The 19,146-nt window shown below is 34.1% G+C and overlaps 1 protein-coding gene across 5 annotated transcripts in view; it reads left to right on the top strand.

Annotated features, from left to right (window-relative positions):
* The window catches only part of KRAS (KRAS proto-oncogene, GTPase), a 40,824-nt gene that overhangs the window by 10,615 nt on the left and 11,063 nt on the right, over window positions 1-19,146 (top strand). For all 5 annotated transcript variants that reach the window (XM_049625202.1, XM_049625204.1, XM_049625201.1 and 2 more), the window contains exons 3-4: window positions 11,231-11,409; window positions 12,930-13,089. In XM_049625202.1, coding sequence (XP_049481159.1) covers window positions 11,231-11,409; window positions 12,930-13,089 — 339 coding nt within the window. The remainder of the gene's footprint in view (window positions 1-11,230; window positions 11,410-12,929; window positions 13,090-19,146) is intronic.

The raw sequence follows: 19,146 nt of genomic DNA, 5'->3' as shown, positions 1-19,146 counted from the left end.
GCAGGGATAGAGAGAGGGGGCAGAGGATCTGAAGCAAGCTCTGCGCTGACAGGCTGACAGCAGTGAGACTGATGTGGGGCTCAAACTCAACGAACCGTGAGATCATGACCTGAGCCAAAGTCGGGCGCTCAACCAACTGAGCCACCCAGGTGCCCCTCTTGCAGTATTATTTTAAGTAAAACAGGTTGAGTGAGTTAACATTAGGTTAGCTTTTATATTTGTGGTGTTGGGATTAAATATTTTTCTCCATTGAGAAAAGTAGGATCCTTTTTGTTTTCAAACTATCTTAAACCATTTAGGAAAACATTCAGGAAAAGATGGAGCAGTTTGGGTACATGAAAATTAAGACATCATTAACAAAAATACACGGAAACCTGAGAAAAGTATTTGCATCATATATCAATCAGGAAGCTCTCATATATAAATTAGAAAAAAGCAAACACCCAAACGGAATAAAAAGAGGCTAAGGATATAAATAGCCAACCTATCCATCAAAAATAAATAAAGTAAAATGAATGACATAGATACCTCATTAATATAGAAATACAAGTTCAAACAATAAATAACATTTTTTACTTTGATATTGGCTAAGATTATAATGTTAGGGGTGCTGGGAAGAGTGCGTAGGCAAGTGTATGTACTCCTTATGAGGTAGTGGAGTGTACCTTGTTATAAACTTCCTGGAGGTCAGTTTGGCAGTATGTATTAAAATGTAAACTGCATGTTCTTTGACTAAGTAGTTTCTCCTCTAGGAATTTATCCCAAGGATTCGATTGGATAAATGTTTAAGATGTATAATACATGGTAATGTTTATTGCAGTGTTGTTTATGATTTTTAAAAGTGGAAATAATCTACATGGTTACCAGTAGGGAATGGGTAAAATAAATTATGGTATATCTATACAAATTGTATTATACAGTTGTCAAAAAGATTAGGTAGATCTGTATGTACTGTCATTGAAAATTACCCATTGTGTAAATGAAAGCTGCATCATAGTATATTGTATAGAGTGTGATTCCATACAGTATGTAAAACCAATGTGGATATGTATAGAAAATGTGGTAGGAGTTAAGCCAGACTCATTCTCTGTAATATTTGTTTTTTTAAAATGAGCATATACTAGAGAGGGGAAAAAAAAATATTCATTTTTGAGGGAGAAAAGACACTAACATGGTGGATACCTTTAAATTACTTCATAATTTACTTTCTTTTTTTAAAAGATTCGACACATTGGATAATGCAGATGTATCTTGGATAATGAAATTGGTACTAGGCCAATTAAAGAATAGCTGAGAGATATATAATACAGAACATGAAAATTATATTGGCATTTGTAATTATTAAGATTGGATCTGTGATTGGTCCTGCTTCACATTCTGTCCTTGGCATCAAGTGATAATTTATGGCAAGATGCCAAATGACTTCAATAGATTACAGGTGTATGCTTATTGTATCTTTATTTTCAGAATCTGTTACGCAAATTTTCCTTGAGTTTATTCAGATTTTTGAACCAGCTTTATCTCTTGGAAGTAGTGCACCTTTTATTCTCTCTAGTCTTAAGCTAAGATTCAACATTCTCATCATTTTAAGTATTCCTCACTTGGTAGAAAAACGTTTGTTTTCTTTATTTTTACTTGTAATCAATCAATGTCTTAATCAAAAATTCTGTCATGAGAACCCTAATCAAAACAGAGATCCTTTGTCATCTTCAGAGTTTTAGCTTTCCTTCCCTGGAGCTTGCCCCAGCTCGATTATATGTATTTTGAAATACGGTGACCAGTTTTGCAAAAAGTAGTCCAAGTGTAGATGTTCAGTGATCTTATAAAAACAGGATACTGCTGTTGCCATATAGTTCCTAGTAGCCAGTGGCCTGCCCCCTGACCTTTTTGGCCTATAATAGCATGTGTAATGTAATCTATAAAAGCATATAGTTACCCTTTTTATAGCACATTTCATTTTATAAAGGAGTTTCATAGTTTTTAATCCTAACCTGTATACAAAGTCCTGTATGTTATTATTTACCTACTTTTACTGCTGAAGGACAATGGCTTAGAGTATGTGAGTATGTGAGACATTAGGTAGTTTGTCGACACTCACACCAGAACTTAGTGAAGTTACGCGGCTGCCCATAGCCTAGCCTATTTCTGGCCTAGATTTCTGTCCTGAGCATCAGATCTCTATATCAAGCTGCCTCCGGGTCAAACCCATAAGCATAGGGAATTAGACATGCCCCAGATTGAAATCGTCTTTTCCTCTAGTCTTCCCCTTCGGTTCCTATGCCCAGTCAGTAAACTGCCATTAAAAAAATTGAGATATTATTCATACAGCCTAAAATTCATCCTTTTAAAATATACAGTTCAGTGGTTTTTAGTATATTCACGAAGTTATATGACCATAACATTTTTGTCACCCCAAAAAGAAGCCCAATACCCATTAGCCGTCACTCCTTAGTCCCTTCTCCTGCTAGCTGCTGGCCACAACTAATTTACTTTCTCTGTGGATTTTCCTATTCTGAATATTTCATAAAATCGGAATCATACAATATGTGGCCTTTGTGTTTGGGCTTCTTTCATGTAGTGTAATGTTTTCAAGGTCCATCCATGTTATCACATGGTTCAATACTTTATTCCTTTTTATGGCTGAATAATATTCTGTTGTGTGGGTATTACCATACTTTGTTAATCAATTAGTTCATGGGCATTTAGATTGTTTCCTCTTTTTGGCTATTTTGAATAATGTTGCTGTAAACATTGGTGTACACTTTTGTGTGTGAATATATATTTTCAGTTCTCTTGGGTATATACCTAGAAGTAGAATTGCTGAGTCATGTGGTATCTTTATGTTTAACTGTTTGAACAGCTGTCAGACTCTTCCACAGTGGTTGCAATATTTACATTCCCACCAGCAATGTATGAGGGTAGTTCTGCCAATTTTACCCATTAAATAGTTCTCAAAACTATTTAGTCTTCTCCATCTATACTGTTGTTTCTGTCTTCAGGTTCTGTCATTTCTTGTAATAGTTTCTTAACACTCCTAGCTTCCAACCTGGTTCCTTTCTATAATTTTTCATAATCTAATAGTGAACCTGCTAAATCTGATACTCCTTTCTACTTAAAAACCTTCCAGTAATTTAGTATAGGATAGAGTTCAAAATTCCTTGATGTGGCAGACAAGACCCTCCATAAGCTGACCTCTTGATTGTGGAGTTTCACTTCTACTTACCAGTAATTCCTCTAAGTTAAAGTTGTATTGAACATCTTGGTTCCATGTACTCAACATAGTGTTTGATGTTTCTATGCATTCTCTTTGCTCCTTGCTGCCTGGAGCCGCTGGTCTTTCTTAATTCATACAAGCAGAGTTGATCTCTTCTTCCTGTGTGCCACCATTGTGCTTTGTCCAGCACATGGCATTGCATTTATTTCACTGAGTTTTAATTATCTGTATATCATATCTCTTCTAGCAGTCCTAGCTCTTTGAGGTCCAAAACTTTAGAATTCCTGGCATAATATATGATACTTACTAGATATTTTTGTAAGTGTCCCTATGATGCAAGAGAGACTCAAGTGGGTAGGTGGGAATGAGCTCATAAGCCTGTGTTTATATCTCTCAAATTCCATGTTTCTTCCCTACTATAATTCCAACATACTAGGCAGTTATACAGGATTTTAGCTGTCTTTGAGAACTAGCTTTCTATAACAATCTTTGATGGCTTATAACCAGTAGCGTGGACCACATTATTCTATGATGGATGCAAATAATCTTTTGGAAGAGTAGCAAAATACTTGAGCATTAAAGGAGTAAAAGTGAGTTTCTCATTTTTTCCTATAGATGTTATTTAGTAGTATGTGAAAAGTATTTATGGTACTTAACGCATTAAGAAAACCTTATTAAACATTTGAAGGGGCGCCTGGGTGGCTCAGTCGGTTAAGCTTCCGACTTCAGCTCAGGTCGTGATCTCGTGGTCTGTGGGTTCGAGCCCCGCGTCGGGCTCTGTGCTGACAGCTCAGAGCCTGGAGCCTGTTTCAGATTCTGTGTCTCCCTCTCTCTGACCCTCCCCCGTTCATGCTCTGTCTCTCTCTGTCTCATAAATACAGGTTAAAAAAAAAAATTCAAAAGTAAATCCCCAAATAATACTTTAGCTCACATTTTCAGCAGTCCTGTTCATGTTTACAAGAGCATCTGATGGAATCAGCAGCATGAAGAAGGAGATTAAATGGGTTAATGATTATAATATGCTTATCACAGTATCTGAATACTGTTTTGTTGTTGTTTACTCTGGTGTCTTCCCATGTCAGGGGTTCACTGCCTGAGTTGGAAAACTAAATTGAGTGTGTTAAAAGGTGAACATACTGAGTAACTTGGTTACTATTAATTATAATAGAAAATTGACAGAGTGATGTCTTGGTCCATGAGTTTATTTCATCTTGAATGATTTAGTCTTAATTGTCAAATTCCTCTAATGGTTCTACAGATAAATTTCTATGCATAAAACAGCATTTAAAGGTGTTTTAACAAACTTGAAAACACTTTTAAAAAATTATGTAAGTCAGTGCAAAAAAAAAGATGAAAATTCCAAGTAGGCAAAGGACACATGTGATGGGAGTAAATATGGAAATATGAAAAAAATCCTATATAACATTATTAGTCCTCAAAGAAATGGATATTAAAACAGTAAGAATTTTTAGCTTAATAAACGGACAGAAATTTAAAGAAAAATAAAAGTATAAAATCTATTGTTAGTGATGATGAAGCTGGTACACTCTTAATGTTGTATGGAAAATTTGATACTGAACACAATGTATGCACCAACCAGCTTTTTCATATCTTAACATTCTGCCACATTTGGTGTAGATCCTTTTTCTTTTTCAAGATACAAAACTAAATACAGTTAAAGGCCCCTGTGATCTCTGTAGTCTTACTCTCTTCCCTCCCATAAATGTTTTTAAATCTTTCTTATATATTGTTTTGTTTATATTTTTACATTAAAGCTTTCATATTACATGAAAGTTGCTTGAATACATTTATTAAGAGTCTTGATATAATTTTAAAATTTACAACTTCATTGTTCTAATATAATTTACAGTATCTTAAACTTGTGCTTATTTGTAGAAGACTGTGTTATAGTGTGTGCATTTATTTACATTGAATGGATTCATTCATTTATTTAACAGACAGTACTGATTACCCACTGTATTCAAGACTTTACACATGAGGTGTATAGTGGTGAGCAGAGCAGATGTGTGCCCCAACCATTATGGATGGTATATAGATAGTAATTAAACAATTATACCAAAAAAAAACACAAAAAAAACAAAACAAAAAAACATAGTTACAAATTATAATACATGCTGTGAAGGAAATACAGAGGTGCTGAAGAAGTGGTAAGCCCTTTGGATTTTATTTTTAAAAAGGAAGGGATACTATTAGAAGACTTTAAGCAAGCAAGTGACATGATTTAGCTGACATTTAAAAACGATCACTAGCTGCTCTGTGGAGAACATATCTTAAGAGTAACAATAGGGATCCCTGCTAGGAAGCAGTTGTAAGAAATTGCATGAGACCAAATAGTTGCAATGGACTAAGGGGATGGTAGTGGTGGTGGTCGATGCTTGGATTTGAAGTATATTTTGAAAACAGATAAATGGCATAAGGTTGTGAGTCAGTATTAAATGCCTATGTAATCTTTCTTTGTAAGACATCTTAGGATGCCATTTTAGGTATATGTCTATTTTCACTGTCATTAAAAAAAAATAAATAAACCCTTTTTCCTTAGCACATTTACCAGAAGGGGTATTATTTTGTCAGAGGCTTTGAACATTTATATAGCTCTTGGTAAATATCGTAATTGCTTTCCAAAAGGATCGTGCCTGTTTATTGTTATCGTCAGATAACTACGATTAACTACTATCTACGATTAACTTTTTCCGGCATGGTAGATTTCATTTAGTATTTCAGTATTTCAGTAAATTAAAAAATAGCACTTTGGCCAGGAGTGAAGGGAAATATATGGAATAACTTTCGTTCATTTTATTATGTTGAATTAATTTAAGTGGCTTTATCCTCATTTGCAAAGGATGTTAGTAACGTATGTACCTGATACGAAAGTTTATTCTCTTTGAAAGGCTGGAAATAATACTCATGAAAAATGTAAAGTCTTCTGGCACCTGGCTGGCTCAGTTGGTAGAGCATGGGACCCTTGATCTCAGCAGGGCCATGAGTTTGAGCCCCACACTGGACATAGAGCTTACTTTAAAAACAAAAAAGTAGGGGTGCCAGGGTGGCTCAGTTGGTTAAGCATCTGGCTCTTGGTTTTGGCTTAGGTCATGATCTCGTAGTTCTTGGGATCGAGCCCCTCATCAGGCTCTGTGCTGATAGCGCAGAGCCTGCTTGGGATTCTCTCTTTCCCTCTTTGTCTGCCCTCGCCCTGCTCCTGCATGTTCTTTCTCTCTCTCAAAATAAATAAATAAAACTTAAAAAAAAAAGTAAAAATTTTGAAAAAAGTAAAGTCTTGATCTTTTTCTTGCTTCATTTTTAACTGGTTTCATTATAGAACCTATGTTTTTAAATTGGTTAGGTTTTGATAACTTGTACTTTTTCAAAGTGGTGATTTTTTTTTATAGATGAAAAGAACAAATAATATTAGTTGAGAACACTTCAGATTTGTGAAGTTATTTTATTAGCTTAGAGCAGGGGTTGGTAAACTTTTCTCTGAAGGGTCACATTGGTCTTTGTCGCATAATCTTTGCTTTTTTTTTTTTTTTTAATAACCATTTAAAAGCATAAAAACTATTCTTAGCTGGTGGGCCATGAAAAAACAGGCAGAATTTGGCCTGTGGGCCAGTAGTTTGCTGAACCCTTAGACTCTAATCTTGGGAAAGAGTCTACATTAATGTAAATTTTTTCTACCTCCATATATTTCTTTTCTTATGGCTAACCTGAAGTTAGAACAAAATCTTTAGTATTTATATATTATTTTTGCTTGCTTTCTGCTTTGTCTGCATACTTCATCATTTAACACTTTGTTCTTAAGCTTCTTCCAAGTTGCACTGCCTTTTTATATAGCTCAGTGACTGATTACACTTCTAAGGATGACTGTAGTTAAAATTAGCTTTGGAAATACTGAATTTCTAACCTAAATCTATTATTTCTACTCAGGATATTCTACTCCATTGCACATAAGTAGGTTGTAGATTACTTTTTTCAATAACTAAATGTGACTCCTAACTTTGCTGGCAATTTTGTTAGGGTTTAGAAGGGAAAAGATAATGGGAATGAAATACATCAGTGAATAGGGACTGCTTTTCCAGTTTCTTGGTCCCTTTGATGGAGTATTCATCAAAAATGCAAAATGTTTAAAAAATTTATAGATGGGAATCACTGAGGTACATCTTGGAGGAATTCTATGTGGACAGATGGTGAGTAATCCCCCAGCCACACCTTAGGTATAGACTTTGGTGGCTCCAGAAAACTATGGTCCTTAACTTTATTATTGATAGAAATTTTTAGATGTGAAGACTAAGGAAACTTTCAACTCTAAGGTTAACCTAAGTTAGAATTGGTAAGTGAAGAATGTGAGGTGATAGCAATAGGTAAGGAAAGTCTTTCATCTGTAGCTACACCTGGGTAATGAACGGATTGACTAAGACACTGTACTTTACTCTCAATTCCTGCTCTTTTATCACACTTCAAAAATACTGGTTTTCAATTTATAATATACAGGAGTTCTTTCAAGTACTTAGTTAAGGGAATAGGCTTAAAAAATCCAACCAGATGTTCAAATCTTTAGTAAGAAGCTTCTTTTTTAGAAAATCAATACCCATCCTGGGCACCTGGGTGGCTTAGTCAGTTAAGTGTCCATCAGCTCAGGTCATGATCTCACAGTTTGTGGGTTCAAGCCCCACGACAGGCTTTGTCCTGACAGCTCAGAGCCTGGAGCCTGCTTTGGATTCTTTGTCTCCCCTCTCTCTGTTCCTCTCCTGCTCATGCTCTCTGTCTCTCAAAAGGAAACATTTAAAAAAAAAGCGGGGGGGCGCCTGGGTGACTCAGTCGGTTGAATGTCTGACTTTGGCTCAGGTCATGATCTCACGGTCCGTCGGTTCGAGCCCCGCGTCGGGCTCTGTGCTGACAGCTTGGAGCCTGGAGCCTGCTTCGGATTCTGTGTCTCCCTCTCTCTCTGACCCTCCCCCACTCATGCTCTGTCTCTCTCTCTCTCTCTCTCCTTGTCAAAAATAAATTAAAAAAAAAACATTAAAAAAAAATTGATACCCCTCCTTTTTTTCCTCTCTGAAGAGATAATTCATTTTATTATAGACAATTTGGAAAATACAGTTACTTTAAAAGATAACCATGACATCATAGTCTAATATGGTAGTCTTTCACACTTTTAAAATTGAAAGTCATAGGGAAAAAAAAAATTAAAAAACAAAAAAGGTTGGGGGTGCCTGGGTGGCTCAGTCGGTTGGGCGTCCAACTTCAGCTCAGGTCATGATCTCATGGTTTGTGAGTTTGAGCCCTGCGTCAGGCTCTGCTGGCAGCTCAGAGCCTAGAGCCTGTTTTGGATTCTGTGTTTCCCTCTCTTTCTGCCCTTCCCCCACTCACTGTCTGTCTCTCTCAAAAATAAATAAACATTAAAAAAAATTTTAAATTAAAAGTCATAGGGGTGCCTCATCTGGTTAAGCATCTGACTCTTGGTTTTTCAGCTCAGGTCATGATCTCACGGTTCATGAGCCCCACTAACAGCATGGAGCCTGCTTGGGATTCTCTCTCACCCTCTTTCTCTCTGCCCTCCCCCACTCGTGCTGTCTCTTTCTCTCTCTCTCAAAATAAACAAATAAACTTAAAAGATTTCAATGCATTAAGAAAAAATTAAAAGTCATAGAAAGGAATATGTTTAATGTAGCATCTAGTTCCAAAAAAAAAGACAGGTATTTCTTTATCAAAAACATAGCCTTTTAACATTTTGGTGTATATATCACCAGTTTTAAAATAATACATACAGATACATTTATATAGATATATTCATATATTTGGGATCATGCTACACATGTATATCTTTGTGTTCTATAAAGAATTTTCAAATATTTTACCAAAAACATGATTTTTAATGACCATTCTTTTTCTTTAATGATAGAATGGTCTATGTAGTAATTCATGAACTAAGGGCACTTTAATACTATAGTCCACATGTGGAACAATAAGAAACAATAAGTCCTTGGTTTACACTTTATACCCATTTTCAGCCCTCCCTCTTATTCCATGACTTCACCTTGCACCGTCCCTTTCTCTTTTTTTTTTTTAGTCCTATTTTGGCAGAGAGTACATGAAGTCTTAAGTATTAATCAAAAGTCAGAGGAAAATAAAATTTTCATTTTAATATTCTATAATGTTATCTACTCCCTTTCCTTTATTCAGTCTTAGAGTTCCAAAATCTCTTTAAGATATTCATCTTTCTCCCTCCCTTTCTTGATGCCCCTTTTAATAGAGGCCCCACAGAATTTGCAGATAAAGCAGTCATGCTCTCTAGAGTTATCATAGTATCTATCTGGCTGTTAGATGTTTCCAGGATTTCAGAAATGGATAAGTGCATCAAAATCCTCAGTACTGACCTTGCTCTTATGTATTCTTTTGACTGCTAAGTAAATAAATGCGTGACAATTATTTGTAAATTGATTTTTTTGCCATTCTACATCATCCTGAATAACAGAGTTGGTAGAGCTCTCCCATTTCTATAATAATTATTTTCTCTAATAGAGCATTGTGGGGGGGCACCTGGGTGGCTCAGTCAGTTAAGCATCCGACTTCAGCTCAGGTCATGCTCTCGCGGTTTGTGAGTTCGAGCCCCGCGTCAGGCTCTGTGCTGACAGCGGGCTCTGTGCTGACAGCGGGCTCTGTGCTGACAGCTCAGAGCCTGGAGCTTGCTTCGAATTCTGTGTCTCCCTCTCTCGCTGCCCCTCCCCCGTTCACACTCTGTCCTGTTTCTCTCTCTCTCTCTCTCTCTCTCTCCCTCTCAAAAATAAACATTAAAAAAAATAATAGAATATTAGGGTCATTTTGTTAATAATATGAATACTTGCATTGTTGAATCTCTGTATAACACTTTTTTATAAATCTTTTTTTTAAATTGTAGTATGGTGTATGTATCTTATATATAATATATATTTTATATATCATTGCAGCCATTCTTGAATGTACAATTCAGTGTCATTAAGTAAATTCACAATGTTGAGCAGCCATTAGCTCTATTTCCAGAAGTTTTTCATCATCCCAAACTGAGACTCTGTGCCCATTAAACAATAAAATCCCCTCTCTCCGTGTCTGGTATAACCTCTATTCTACTCTTTGTCTCTGTGACTTTACCTATTTTAGTTATCTCATGTAAGTGGAATCATAGATATTTGCCTTTTTGTGTGGCTTATTTCACTTAACACAATGTTTTGCAAGTTTCTTTTATATTGTAACATATATCAGAATTTCATTTCTTTTTATGGCTGAATAAAATTCCACTGTGTATATATTCTACGTTTTGGCTATTGTAAATAATGCTGTGATGAACATTGGCATACAAGTATCTGTTTGATTTCCTGCTTTAATTCTTTTGGTTATATATGTAGAAGCAGAATTGATGGATCATATGGTAATTCTGTTAAACTTGTTGAGGAACTGCCAAACTATTTTCCACAGTGGCTTCACCATTTTCCATTCCTACCAGCAATGTATAAAGTTTCCAGTTTCTCCACATCCTTGCTAACACTTGTTTTCCTTTTTTTTTTTTTTTTTTAAATAATAACCATCCTGGGTGGTATCTAACTCTTGATTTTGGCTCAGGTCATGATCTCACGGTTTGGTTCATGGGATCAAACCCCACATCAGGCTGTTCACTGACAGTGTGGAGCCTGCTTAGGATTCTCTTTCTCCCTCTCTCTTTGCCCCTCCCCTGCTCATGCTCTCTCATTCTCTGAAAATAAGTAAAGTTAAAAAAAATAATAGCCATCCTAATGGGTGTGAAATGGTAGCTCCTTGTGGTTTTGATTTGCATTTCTATAATGATGTGTTGAGCATCTTTTCATGTGTGTAATGGCCATTGATGTTTATTCTTCTGAGGAATGCCTATTCAGGGCCCTTTGCCCAGTTTTGAATTGGGTTGTCTTTTTGTTGTTGAGTTGTGCATAACACCTTTTTAAAAGTAAAAGGTGCACCATAATAATCCAGACTGTGTTTCTCCCTTCTCAGGATTCCTACAGGAAACAAGTAGTAATTGATGGAGAAACCTGTCTCTTGGATATTCTCGACACAGCAGGTCAAGAGGAGTACAGTGCAATGAGGGACCAGTACATGAGGACTGGGGAGGGCTTTCTTTGTGTATTTGCCATAAATAATACTAAATCATTTGAAGATATTCACCACTATAGGTGGGTTTAAATTGATAATAAAATGACATTGAGGAGTAATTATTTATATCCTTCATTTCCTGAGTCTTTGCTGACTACCATCCGCAAATTATCTAATTTGAATTTTAAAATAATAATGAGGTAGGCATTATATCCCTGTTTTACAAATGAAGTTCTTGAGGATTAGAGCAGTTGAATAACTTGTTCCAGATTGCGTAGATGGCAGTGCTGGAATTGAAACTTAGGCTTGTTTGACTTTAAAACCTGTGCTCTTAATCACTGTACACTAGGGTCACAGGGCCTTAAGGTAGAGCCATGATAAAAATGAAAACCATCAACAAAAATACGAAAAGGTAATTGAGGTGGTACCACTCAAATAGCCTTAAAAATAATTGAGTATATTTGGTGTAGAATTTCTTGGAATTGGATAAACATTGGCTTTAGATAGTTAAGAAAAACAAACTGAAGCAGTGAAAGATTAAAATACTAGAAAAATTACACTTCATAAAGAATCTGACAAATCTGCATTAAATTGACTTCTTTAAAAGAATCATTGCATTAAATATAGTTTATATTCTATTGCTTTGAGGATGTCCAGTTTTCAAAAAAGTGCATATTAAACATCCCATTCATTAGCTATGTTTTATAACAGTGAGTTAGCCCAGTTAAGAGGTTTAACATTTTACCTAATACATTTCTTACAGCATGTTTTCCTTGTAGTCTGGTAATAGAGAAAAAGAAATTTGAGTGAGTGACAATGTTTTTGTAGAATAGTAAATAGGTGTCAATATGTTTGTTAAGCTATAAAGTTTACTTAGCTAATGAGGAGAGGAACTGGGAATCTGAACCAGTTCTAACTCTGTTGTCTTGCTTCTTCCTCTATGCTGTATCTTTGAAATTAACCCAAAATTGTGAAGGAATATAATTTTACCCCAAATTTAAAGTTTATGCACATCTTCTTGGAAAAAAAAAAACAAAAAAAACAAAAAAACAAAAAACCTTAGAAGGACGTTTAACAGAATAAACAGTATAGTAACATCAATGTTGTCCACGTAGAAATCAGAACCTTTCCACCTTGGTGGTCTCTTTTTTGAGAAAGGTATGTGACGATTAGGTCAGTATCGTAAATTATGTTTTTGTATAAACATTTTAAATTCTGTACATATACATTTAATAACATATACAGGATATGTTTCTAAGGTTATAATTTTAAAAATTAGGTATAGCACTTCTTTGGCTTAAAATTTTTCAATATTTTCTGTTTTATCATTGTGACCTACCTGCGTTTGAACCTATTAGATTGTAGTTTTCCTATATTTCTGGATATTTTATCTTTTAAGAGACACAGAAATTCTCTGTTTAAAATGGAGAAAAAAAAATAACTAGATGAAGAAGCAAGGAAAATTTGGTGTGGTGGAAACTAGGAATTACGTTAAATGTCTTCTTTCAGCCATATTTTTATAAGAAAATTATGGACAATTTTTGAAAGATTTTTTTTTTGTTACTAATGTCTCCACTGTAACTTTTTTTTTCCTCCCCAGAGAACAAATAAAAAGAGTTAAAGACTCTGAAGATGTACCTATGGTCCTAGTAGGAAATAAATGTGATTTGCCTTCTAGAACAGTAGATACGAAACAGGCTCAGGACTTAGCAAGAAGTTATGGAATTCCTTTTATTGAAACATCAGCAAAGACAAGACAGGTAAGTGAAATTGTAATCAATATGTAATATAGTAATCAATATAGTACTCAATATCTATTCTCTGCAAACTATATCAAATAACTTTAATCATTAATCATAATTTGCTAACGTATATTCTAGTAACATCATTTTGAGGGCAGGAGGGCAAGAGCATTGATAAATATACATGCCTGATAGCATAACTGTTATATTATTTAATATAATTTAGTTTTTTTCTTTCCGTTATGCTAAAATAGGAAAAAAAAAAAAAACAATGTTTACTTGGTAAATGTTCTTTTAAGGGTATGAAAGGGCAGCATTTCTTAATCCAGTGTCCATGGTATTACTTTTGGCTTTGGTTTCTTTCCACATTGAACATTTCTCTTAAACTCAGCACATCTTACATTCAGTATTCAAGAAATGTGGGAATTTTTTTTAACTGTTATATTTATAAAGTCAAAGAACAGGGGAACAAATACTGAGTTTCCTATTTTAGAAGTGTTTTGAAGAGTATTAGGTCATGTGTTTCTAGATTAAATTTTGTTGTCTTTGAAGAATTTTACTTCTGTAGACTTTTTTTAAGGATATATTTATTTTTGGAGAAAGTTTTTATTAAAGCAAGAGGATATTTAGAAAGTAAATGGAAATTCTCAGTTATTCATTTGCTCTGTTGCTCTGAGAAAAATTAATGCCAGATTGACCCTGAATTTTTTCAAAAATTATCTTCATTTTTAAAAGTAACTTTTTCTCTAAGTGAAATAAAATAATTTCAGGTACATTATGTAACCTATTTGTGTGAAATGAGAGTTTAACATACAGAAAAAAAAATTCTAGAAAGGAATACATAAGGATATGATGGAATACAATTTTCATATACTAATAAATTGATCAATTTATGTTCCATACAAGATGAACGTTTATTTTGGGTTTTGCTGGTTACATGTATCTGTGAACCCAGAAAAACAGTTTTGTGGAATTTAACTTCTGTAATGCTAGGAGTTAAGAAAATTGATGAACAACTCATTACATATAAAACAGGTTAAACTTACAAAAACAGGTATTGGAAAACTTTCACTCAATTTTGTAAAGGTGTAAATATTTTCAAGTAAACCATTATTCAGCTAGTGTGTATGTCTGTTTTCCTAGTGGAAAAGCTTATGTACTGTACCACAAATTTATACACACTGAAAAAACAATTCTATTTTAAGTTTTTTGGGAGGATTAAAAGCTGAATTTCTATGGTTTGATTATAGTATAAATATCTCATTCTAAAACCTGACTTATAGGTTCAAGAAAGAAGTTGGTATACAGCACTTCACTTTATTTCAGAGGAGTTAAGATTTCATTCAAATCTATTCCCGGGTCCCAAGGACTGGGAAGAGTTTGGTTTCTGTCTTCTTTTTACTGATCTTCTCTAACCAGACTTCTTGATTTCCCTTATAGAGGAAGTACTCAAACATATTTTGCAAATGTAAAATTGAAGGAATGTTATTGAAAACGTTTGTAAACATACTGCCTACTACTAAATCATACCATTAACATTTTATTAACTTGCATTATTTGTAACTTTTAAAAGATACTTTTTAGACAACATTAGTTAATATTTTAGTTCACACTTTACAAAAAAAAAATCTGAGATTATTGCCTAATGTTATAAAGGTTTGCAAATAGAGCAGGGCTGCTCATACTTTAATAATGCATATGAATTGACCGGGCTTCTTATTCAAATCCAGATTCTAATCCGTGGGTTCAGGTTGGGACCTGTGATCCTGCATTTCTAACAGGCTCTCAGGTGATGCTGATATTTGGTATGTGGACCACACTTGGGGTAGGCGACAACACAGAACACGGTAAAAGGGAGTCGTCTTGTTATTTCAACAATGTTGCCCTCTGCTTCTCAATGATAAGAGCCTTTTAGCTGTGTGTCATGCGTGGTTACTACGTAAGAAGTACTAGTTTGTTCTTAGTGTTTGATGTTAATGCTTTGCTAGACCACAGCATTCATAATTAATCCGAAAATTACCTGGATTCCTTTTAAAGTAGATTTGTAGGGTTTTTTTTATAAGTTTTCTTATGGGGGGAGGTAGGGAAGGTGAATGTAGTATATATGATATGGAAGTGGATTAATTTAAATTTGCTTTGTAGATATTTATATAGAGATTGTCTAATTAAAATACAGAGTAATATAAAGGCATACTTGTAGTACTTTATTTCCTCTAACATTCAGCTTTTCGTATATTTATAACCTATCATATCTTTATATAATTTATGTTGCTAAACTATAACTTAGATATTTTAGTTTTTGATCTTTGACTTCTTTTTATTTCATGGACTTGTTGATTTGCCTTTCAAAAATTTATTAATCTTCCTCTGCTGAAATTAATTTGATATTTGCATGCTTTTGAAAGACTTTAAAGAGCTATTCCAAGTAATTGTGGAGGTTATAAAATATATAAAAATTTTAAAAATTTGTATTTCCAGTTTCTGTGAAAATTTGAATCCCTGTTTTCTGCAGAGTATTTTGTTACTCATCTGCTATTATTTATTTGCTGTTTGAACAAAATAATTACATATACTCTTGTTGCATTTTATCAGCAGCTGTTTGTTTCATGCCCTAAGTTTTAGTCTTGAGCATGAACCTAAAACACAAACACCAAACAATTATAAGTCAAGTTAATAGGAATAAGACATTCATTTAGAAGGACTAGATAAGTTATTTTAAGCTTTGGAGGCCACAAGTGGTATCTGTTGCAATTTTTTTTCTTATAACCCTTTAAAAATGCAAAAATAATTCTTAGCTGTGGCCAGTACAAGAAATAGGCTATGGCTGCATTTGGCTTGCAGGCTGTAGTGTGCTGATCCCTGATTCTCTGGGGAACTGTATTGTTTGATTAGATGCTAGAAGTTAGGTCAGACTTTTGACTTGAAATTTACAGGCTAACATTAGTAATTTTAAAATAAAACTTACATATTCTGTGAAAGGGAAATAGGAGTTTTACTCTAGTACTTTTTAAGACAGGATTGCAGACTGTGTATCTTATGAAATAAATTACTTTGTAATTTAAAAAGCCCATCATATGGGCTAGAATATAATGAATTCTATATATTTTTTTTTACAATATTTTCGTCTACATCTGAAAGGCCAGCATAATTTTTATCTTCTGCTAGTATGCTTTATGTGGTCCCTATGTTCCTAGTATATAAATACTGCTACCCCTAGTTCACATTTATCTGGGTAGTTTAGTAATTGCCAGATTTTTCTGGCCTCATTGGGCAGTAGATGCAGTGTTGGCAAAGACTGTTGAAACCAAAACATTGACACCATGGTAATCAGATGTGTGTTTTCCAGTCTGCTAAAATCAGAATTGGGGAGTATTCAGTAAAGTGGATGACAGAAGCAGAATTCTTAGCATATCTGCTACCCCTGATTCAGCTTTTTTGCTTTCTGGAGGTCTCAATTTGAGTATAATGGGAAAATTAGTTTTACAAACTTAAAAATGTTGAGTGATTAATTTCTGGCTTTTGTTGTTAATTTCTAGACACTTAAAATTAGTTGTGAGAAGACCTCCATTAAAGAAAACTTTTGATCAAATTGTTTTAAAGCAAACCAAATAAGGAACTCCTTATGTGGCATATTTCTCTTTAATAGTTTGTAGTTGAGTTTGTGTACGTGAGATGAATATCTTGAACTTTAACTTTTTACAAGTTAAAAATAAAACAGTTACTGAGCACCTGCTGTGCTCCATGCATAACCTCCTATGTAGTGGTTTTGCTGCATTTCAGTAGTACCTGAGATGGACTATAGTTTAGCAAGGTTTCTTGAAAAATAAGCAATACAGAATTGTTTTTTAGGATACATCTAGTTTCTCCCATGCCTGTCCACCAATAAAACTAGTAGTCTTGCATCTGTCTATACTGAGAGTACTTGAAGTGTTATTTCCTTGAAAGTGTTTGCAAGAATTTTTGCTGATAATAAGCCACTCAGCAGGAACTTGTGTAAAATGAAATCGCTCAGTGAAAGCATTATAGGCACCAGGATATAGAGTGATCCTGTGTGTTGACAGTTCCACTTCTGGTGTGGAATACACTTATTTCCTTAATCTCACAGGTGTGTTTTCAGATAATAGCTGAGCTGAAGTTATTGTCAAATCTCTTGATTTAAGAAAAAATTATACATATTGTACACTCTGTTTTACATAAATATTTTCAGTTCTGAAAGTTTAGTAAGTATGTGTGGCAATGAGCCATATTTTTAAGAATAAATCATTGGGTGCCAGTTAAGAGCTTATTAGCAGCCAGCCACAGTGGATATTGGACATCTGATTCAGCTACACTTTGTCTTTAAAAATTAGCTACACATTTTGGGGTATGAAACCAGTGTTCTTTGCTAGTGCCAGTGGTTTAAGGTACACACAAGGATAAATAATGTTCTCTTGATGTCAGTATGATTCTAAGGCATATTATTAAGAAATGAGAAGTAATTTAAGTCTGAGAAAATAACTGACTCTTTAAAATTTAATATAATTTTGTATTAGTAAAAATAAAAAGTGAACAGAGTCACTCTGGAATAACTATTTCTCACTATTAATAATCTTAGCCACTGAGGCCCTAATACTGAATTCTTGGTGGTGGATAGAAATCTCTTCTTTTTAATTATTGGCCTCCAGTTCTCTCTCTGCATTGCTGGAAACAAAAATCATATATCCTGTACTGGTGATGGGAATGTGCACACTTGAAAAGTAAGACACGTTCAAAATGATTTTAGAAATAAGTTACAATCAAAACTTGCTTCTGTTAAATTAGTAGGGGACCAAAACCCTGTCCCCTACCCTCCCCAGCATTTTTTTTTTACTACTTTTCTATTGACTTTGTAACTTTTTTTAAACAGAAGTAAAAGTTTACATTCTTAAAAAATATGAGCTTTTACCTGGTTTGTTTTATTTTTATGCGTATATGTCTATATTTTAATTTCTTGCATTGATTTTTGAATTGGAAGAGAATCATTTATGAAAGTATCTTAAATGCCAGCTCATACTTTACAATTTACATATTTTACAAGTCATTTTAATGCCTTAAGTTATTTATCTTATTTAATGAGAATTTCTAATATATAATTTTTAAGGACTTAAAAAGTAAAAATACACCCTCTTGAGAATGATAAATTTAAAATTTTTAAAAATTTGTATACAGGCACAAGTGGCTATCTAATTTATAAAGTACCAACATATTTAATAATTTCAGAAAACAGTTGGAGATTTTTATTTTGTAGTTGACTTAGCTAGCTAGTTGAGTAAATTGATTCCATTTAAAAAGAGATGCAAATTTTCTTGGGCTGTAATGATTTTTGTATTAGATAGCTGAATAGAAATATGTCACTGCCTGGGATAAATAACTTGAGATGTACATTTTAATATATAAACAGCAAATTTAAATGCCTCTTTCTTAACAAAACTTAACTCTACTGAAGCAGTGCTTAATATATTCTTGTGATTTATAAAAATTAATATACCCTAAAGAATTGAGGTGTCTTTTTTTTTCCTTAACTAGTATAGGCAATGAATGTGTGATAACTTCTGCATGCAAAAATTAAGCCTTAGTTGTTGGTTTATTTCAGCTAATATTTAAATGGCCAATTCTTTGTGTATGATTGAACTTAAAACTATAAATCATATTTTTGATATGTATTAGCTTTCTAGGTACTGGGTTCATTTTGTCACATTTGGTTCATAGAAAGACTGATGTTACCAATCCCAGAAAGTTCAAATAGGCCAATCCCCCTTAGTGAGTAATTAATTTTTTAAACATTTTTTTTTTTTTTAATTTATTTTTGGGACAGAGAGAGAGACAGAGCATGAACGGGGGAGGGGCAGAGAGAGAGGGAGACACAGAATCGGAAACAGGCTCCAGACTCCAAGCCATCAGCCCAGAGCCTGACGCGGGGCTCGAACTCACGGACCGCGAGATCGTGACCTGGCTGAAGTCGGACGCTTAACCGACTGCGCCACCCAGGCGCCCCAATTAATTTTTTAAAGTAAAAACAGATTAAGCTTAAAATTAAATGTGTAGTAAAATATACCA

This window comes from Panthera uncia, chromosome B4 (assembly GCF_023721935.1).
Source record: "Panthera uncia isolate 11264 chromosome B4, Puncia_PCG_1.0, whole genome shotgun sequence".
Lineage (NCBI taxonomy): Eukaryota > Metazoa > Chordata > Mammalia > Carnivora > Felidae > Panthera > Panthera uncia.
This window is presented reverse-complemented; position numbering and strand designations above follow the sequence as displayed.